The sequence below is a fragment of the Trichechus manatus genome, unplaced genomic scaffold (assembly GCF_000243295.1).
Source record: "Trichechus manatus latirostris isolate Lorelei unplaced genomic scaffold, TriManLat1.0 scaffold00084, whole genome shotgun sequence".
Classification (NCBI taxonomy): Eukaryota; Metazoa; Chordata; class Mammalia; order Sirenia; family Trichechidae; genus Trichechus; species Trichechus manatus.
Window position 1 is genome coordinate 11,145,616 of NW_004444020.1, and position 6,742 is coordinate 11,152,357.

The window sequence follows — 6,742 nt, forward strand, 5'->3', positions numbered from 1 at the left end:
TCATAAAACAACATGTGTACTACTGTTTCATGAGAAACTATTTGTTCTGTAAGCCTTCACCTGAAGTACAATAAAAAAATAAAAAAAAATAAAAAAGTGGTCAAAGGATATGAACATGCACTTTGCCAAAGAAGACATTCAGGCAGCTAACAGACACATGAAGAAATACTCACGATCATTAGCCATTAGAGAAATGCAAATCAAAACTACAATGCGATACCATCTCACCCCAACAAGGTTTGCATTAATACAAAAAACACAAAATAATAAATGTTGGAGAGGTTGTAGAGAGACTGGAACACTTTGACACTGTTGGTGGGAATGTAAAATGGTACAACCACTTTGGAAATCGCTTTGGCGCTTCCTTAAAGAGTTAGAAATAGAATCACCATATGATCCAGCAATCCCGCTCCTTGGAATATATCCTAGAGAAATAAGAGCCATCACACAAAGAGATATACGCACATCCATGTTCACTGCAGTACTGTTCATGATAGCAAAAAGATGGAAACAACCTAGATGCCCATCAACAGACAAATGGATAAACAGATTATGGTATATTCACACAAAGGAATACTACACAATGGTAAAGAACAACGATGAAATCTGTGAAACATCTCATAACATGGAGGAATCTGGAAGGCATTATGCTGAGTGAAATTAGTCGCAAAAGGACAAATATTGTAAGAGACCACTATTGTAAGAACAGAAGAAATGGTTTAAACATAGAAGAAAACATTCTTTGATGGTTACCAGGGTCAGGAGGGAGGGGGAAGGGTATTTGCTAACTAGATAGTAGAGAAGAATAACCTTAGGTAAACAGAAGGACAACACACAATACAGGGTAAGTCAGCACAACTGGACTAAACCAAAAACTAAGAAGTTTCCTGAATACAACCAAACACTTCGAGGGGTAGAGTAGCAGGGTCAAGGTTCTGGGGACCGTGGATTCAGGGGACATCTAGGTCAACCGGTATAACAAAGTTTATTAAAAAAAAGTTCTGCATCCCACTTTGGTGAGTGGCATCTAGGGTCTTAAAAGCTTGTGAGTGGCCATCTAGAATACATCAATTGGTCCCAACTCACCTGGAGCAAAGGAGAATGAAGAACACCAAAGACACAAGGGAGGTATTAGCCAAAGAGACAGAAAGGGCCGCATAAACCAGAGACTTCATCAGCCTGAGACCAGAAGAACTAGATGGTGCCTGGCTACCACCAATGACCAACCTGACAGGGAACACAACAGAGAGTCTCTGATGGAGCACGAGAAAAGTGGGGTGCAGAACTCAAATTCTAGCAAAAAGATCAGACTTAATGGTCTGACTGAGACTGGAGGAACCCCGAAAGCAGGGCCCCCGGATGCTCTATCAACGCAGAACTAAAACCATTCCTGAGGCCAACTCTTCAGACAGGGATTAGACTGGACTATGGGACATAAAATGATACTCGTGAAGAATGTACTTCGTGGCTCAAGCAGATACATGAGACTAAACGGGCAGCTCCTATCCAGAGGTGAGATGAGAAGGCAGAGAGGGTCAGGAGCTGCCTGAATTGATGTGGGAAATCAGGGGTAGAAAGGAGGAGAGTGCTATCACTGTATAGGGAGAACAATTAGGATCACATAACAATGTATGTATAAATTTTTGCATGAGAGACTAACTTGAATTCTAAACTTGCACTTAAAAGTACAACAATAAAATAAAAAAAAAAATTAAAAAAGAATGAGGGACATTTAAAGCAAAAAAAAAAAAAAATTAGAAACTTACTATCTTATGGATGCAATGTCTTCTTTAAATTTTTAAACCATCTTCTGTTTACTGCAGCTACTCTGTTTTCCCAGAGTTCTTTTTTCCTTTCTTTTTTGCCATTTTGCTTATTTTGGTCTCTATCTTTCATGATAGAGGCTTCCTTCAAATATCTGGTAATCCTTAACTGGCCATGTACATGGTAGGCTTTTTGACTGGTGGGCTTACTTGCAGAGCGACTGGGGAGAGACCTCAACTAGGAAGAGACCTCAACTGTCACGTCTTTTCACTGGAATCAATCAGATCTTCTCCGTAAGAATCATCTAGGGTTTTGCTAAAAATGGGATAAACATCTGGTTGCCAGTGTTACTGGACAAAGCAAGCAGAAGTGGCTGGGGATCGTAGCGTTTAGTTTGTCAACTTTTACTTTATCCCCATTTTTAATATGGTACCTTTCCCTCAGTCTCTGTGGAACCTGGTCAGGAGAATCGATTTTTTCAGAGAATAAATCTTTCATCTCTTTCTTGGTGAAAGAACTTGAGCAATTAAATGCTTCATATATAAACTCCCAACCAATCCTGTTTTCAGCCTCTTCCCACATCCCCACCTTCAGCAGTACCTGGTGCCTCTGAGTCTAGAGCTTTCCTTGGACTACCACACCCCTCTACAGATATTCAGATTTCCATTTTCCCAGCTTTGCTAAGTCACTGCCACTTCTCCATCTTGCTTTCTACCATTCCCCAAATCTGTTGATGTCTTTCCTTCAAAAGGACTGGGCCTAACACTGAAAGGGAAAAGGCGTACTACTGGGTAGATCACTTTGGTGCTTACTGCCTGGGCAAACTCTGAAAGACCAAGTCAGAGCTATCTAAATCTCACAGGAGGTACAAAATTCTGGGTCCCATCTAGAGCCAGTGTTTGCACGCGGACCCAGAGATTTTCATTCTGGTATGCATCTAGTGGCATGGAATTCCAAGGGTGGCTACGCTGAAAAGTTACCCAAAACATCTCATCTGCGTTTGCTTAATATAAAAGGCTTTATAGACAAATATAAACTACTCTGGAAAATGAGACATTTATCATTTGAAAACTAAGAACTTCTTTATAAATAACCTTCCCTAAAATGGTATTATTCATACTCCTTTTCTCCCTACTCTCAGATATGATTAAGTTTGATGTTCTAAAAGAGAAAATGGCTCAAGTGGGGTTCATTTCAAATTTTTTTAGTACTACTCATCTTTTGTAAATTTCACAAATCCAGCACATCAACTGCTCCTTCTACTCTTAATTTTTATACTGAAAGAATAGGTCGCTTTTAAATAACTACAAAAATATTTTAAAACAAATAAATGTTTAACATCTAACTTTAAGCAAACAAGCAAATAAATATATGAAGCATATGGTATGTGAAGTGAGCGGTGGTAGAAAACTGAAGGAAAGACAAAGAAATTCTGAGAATCACTAAAGACTCTGCTTGAGTTTCACTAGAGATTATGCTATATGTAATGGCACCACTAGGGACTTCAGCAGATGTCAGGGAGCAGCTCACCTGGCCAGTTTTCTTGACCATGATGTTGTCGCTATGTCTGTCACCAATCCCAAGGACATAAGAAGCTACACAGTAGCCAGCACAGGACAGGGTAAACTCCTCAATAGCTCGGTCCAGGTCATCCCTAAACAAGAGAAAAAGTAGAAGCAACAAATATTTTCAGCCTCCAAATGTGGGAAATGAGACTCAATTCACATCTGTTTCCTTTTGAATTGTAAGAACTGCAGCACAGAGCTGCATAGGAGCAGAACAGGCTGAATCAGCCAAAGGAGTGAGCATGATCACCTCAGAAGCAGGGCAGAAGAGTTAGCAGGCTGGCATCAAAGACATCAGATAACTCTGCCTTAACCATTCAAACTTCTGTGTCCTGGGAGTTGTGTGTCAGTGGGGATGGGGAAAGAAGACAATGGGCTTTGCTGGACGATGCTGAGGCTTGGGAACACTTTTGTAAGTTTTGACCCAAGACTAGAATTCCATGTTTAAGAGTTAACTATTGAGGTTGTAACCATTTAAATCATTGACTGCAACTAGAAGTGAGTAAAACAGACCCTTTAGAGATAAGACTCTATTATCAAAATATGGAAACTGATTCCCACAAGTACAAATCCCTGGATCTTCCCAATGATAAAATTTGAGTCTTACTTAAAAGTCTTTAGCCAAAAATACTTGTAGAGCTTTTGCAATCCCATTGTGAATTTCTTAAATTTCTGCATATCAGTGCTTTTCCAACACCACAACCATAAATAACAATTCCAAGCACTGTCTTTTTTAGTTTAGAGAGATCACAGTCTACAAACTCATTTACTTCTATCCCATAAAATTAATCTATTCAAAATTTACTGAAGTTCATACATTCACATAATTATAGAAGCTAACGTACTTAAAAACTTCAATACGTTATTTTAAAAATACTTAAATTCTTAGATAGTAACTTTATACTGCATGGCTCTAAAATTTGATGTAGATAAAGTAGAATTCAATACTAACCATCTGTAAGTCTTTAGTCAGGCATGTGTGTCATTTTGATCTAACCTAAAATGAAGCAATAAATAAACAACACTAATATTTCCTCTAAGACACTGCTGATTCTTACTGGAAGAATAGTTATTTCTTTAGCTGTTTGTAAAGAACAATCATAATCAAACAGAATAAGCTAACCCAGAATTGTATTCTTTAAGCCAGTTCAGAAGGGCATCTTTGTTGAAGGCTGCAGCAGCTGCCACATTGCTACTGTTCAGCTGTATGTCAGCAATTGTTTCAGAGGTGCTCACAACTTCAATCAGGCCAGAGCGGTCTCCTGTTGCTAAACAGCCATAAGGAAGCATCCTGAAAGGAAAAAAAAAAAAATTGGCATAGAGAGTAATCTGTATAATCTCAGGCAATATCTAGCTGAAATGGCATGACATAGTTTATGAGCAGCGTTTGGGGTCTTAAAAGCCTGTGAGTGGCCATCTAAGTTACGTCTACTGGTCTCACCCTGTCTGGAGCAAGGGAGAATGAAAACCAAAGACACAAGGAAAGACTAGTCCAAAGGACTAATAGACCACCACTACCACAGCCTCCACCAGACTGAGTCCAACTCAACTAGATGGTGCCTGGCTACCACCACTGACTGCTGATAGGGATCACAACAGAGGGTCCCAGACAGAGCTGGAGAAAAATGTAGAACAAAATTCAAACTCACAAAAAAAAAAAAAAAAAGACCAGACTTACTGGTCTGACAGAGACTGGAGAAACCCTGAGAGTATGGCCCCGGGACACCCTTTTAGCTCAGAACTGAAGTCACTCCTAACGTTCACCCTTCAGTCAAAGATTAGGCAGGCCTATAAAACAAACAATAACACACGTAGTTCAACTATGTATATGAGACTAAATGGGCACACCAGCCCAGGGACAAGTGATTTACCAGAATTCCAATATGCCAGCTAAATGTATAATTTATTATCTGGTTATTTTAGTGAAACATTCTATTTGCTGGTGTGGGTGCACAGAAGCACAACAGATAAAGGGAAAGATCTTTGTTTTTACTCTAAATTGTGAGGAAAGGGAACCACCCTTTGCTGAGCACCTAATAGGTGCCAGGCACCAGGCTAAGCACTTTCTACATATTATATTGGTTAATGGCAACTCCATCCTTCCAGTTGTTCAAGTCCAAAACCTTAAGGTCATCCTTGACTATTCTCTTTCTCTCATGTTCAACATTTAATTTTTACTTTCAAAATGCATCCAGAAGCTAAGTATTTCTCCACCTCTACCCTTCTTTCTATTACCACCAACTCAACATCAATTCTCACCTCACTGATTCAACAGTTTCCTAATAGGTCTCCCTGGTGCTTCTTCATCACAGTCTATTCTAAATGCAGCAGCTAACATGATCCATTTAAAATGTACTCATATCATATCACTTGCCTGATCGGAAGTTCTGCAATAGCTTCTTACCTTAGAGTGAAAGTCAACATCCTTGCCATGGCTCATAAGGCCTAATCCAATCTGGTCCTCTTCACCTCTCCTACTACCTTTCCATTGCTCACTTTCTTCCTGCTACACTAGCCTCTTTGCTGTTTCTCAAACACAAGAGACATAACATTCTCTCATTCCTTTAATACGTGTTGTTTTCTCAGCCTGAAACATTCTTCCCCAAGATATTTACATGGCTTACTCCTTTACCTCTTTCAAATCTTTGCTGAAATGTCAAAGTAGATGGTCAATAAATATTTCTGAATAAATAAACAAATTTAGTAACAAAATCTTTGTAAAGTAAGTTCCCAATTCTACACAAGAGGAATGTAAGTAACTTGCCAAAAGTCACACATTTAACTAAGTCGCATATCTAAGACTTAAAACTAGGTCTATATGGCTCAAAAACCAACCCTTTAACCTACTGTAGCCTCTGGAGTCACTCACTATGTAACAGGTCTTCCAGGCAGCAGCTTCTTGTGTAAATGAAAATGGGTATGAAGCCTGATTTGGATGAAGAACTGTTGTATGTTTTACAGTTCACAATAACTGAATAAAGTGTTAAAGCACTAATGTGACGTCAGTGAGTCTGCACGCTGACCTCTTTTTCCTGAGTTGAAGTCTTGTCTCCCCTCAGGTGAATCATAAACTCTCTGGAGATAGCAACTCTGAGGAGAGGTGACTGAAAATATAGAAAAGGCCAGTAGTCTGTCAGAAAGATGAAAACTGATATTCTCACTAGCTATACATAAGAATACCTATCAAAACACACTCTGTAAAAGAGATTATCAATTAAAATAATCTTTGTTATATTCAGGTGGCTAACAGACACATGAACAAATGCTCACGATCATTAGCCATTAGAGAAATGTAGATGTAAACGTAGAAATGTAGAGAAAAGCCTGTGAGCGGCCATCTAAGATACTCCACTGGTCTCATCCCTTCGGGAGCAAGGGAGAATGAAGAGAACAGGATACAAGGAAAAGATTAG

At 39.2% G+C, this 6,742-nt stretch overlaps 1 protein-coding gene across 4 annotated transcripts in view; it reads right to left on the minus strand.

The window, feature by feature from the left end:
* Nucleotides 1-6,742, minus strand: part of PIK3CB (phosphatidylinositol-4,5-bisphosphate 3-kinase catalytic subunit beta) — a 172,440-nt gene that overhangs the window by 17,771 nt on the left and 147,927 nt on the right. For all 4 annotated transcript variants that reach the window (XM_023736020.1, XM_023736019.1, XM_023736021.1 and 1 more), the window contains 2 exons: nt 4,453-4,620; nt 3,295-3,418 (listed from right to left, as the gene is read on the minus strand). In XM_023736020.1, the coding sequence (XP_023591788.1) occupies nt 3,295-3,418; nt 4,453-4,620 (292 nt within the window). The remainder of the gene's footprint in view (nt 1-3,294; nt 3,419-4,452; nt 4,621-6,742) is intronic.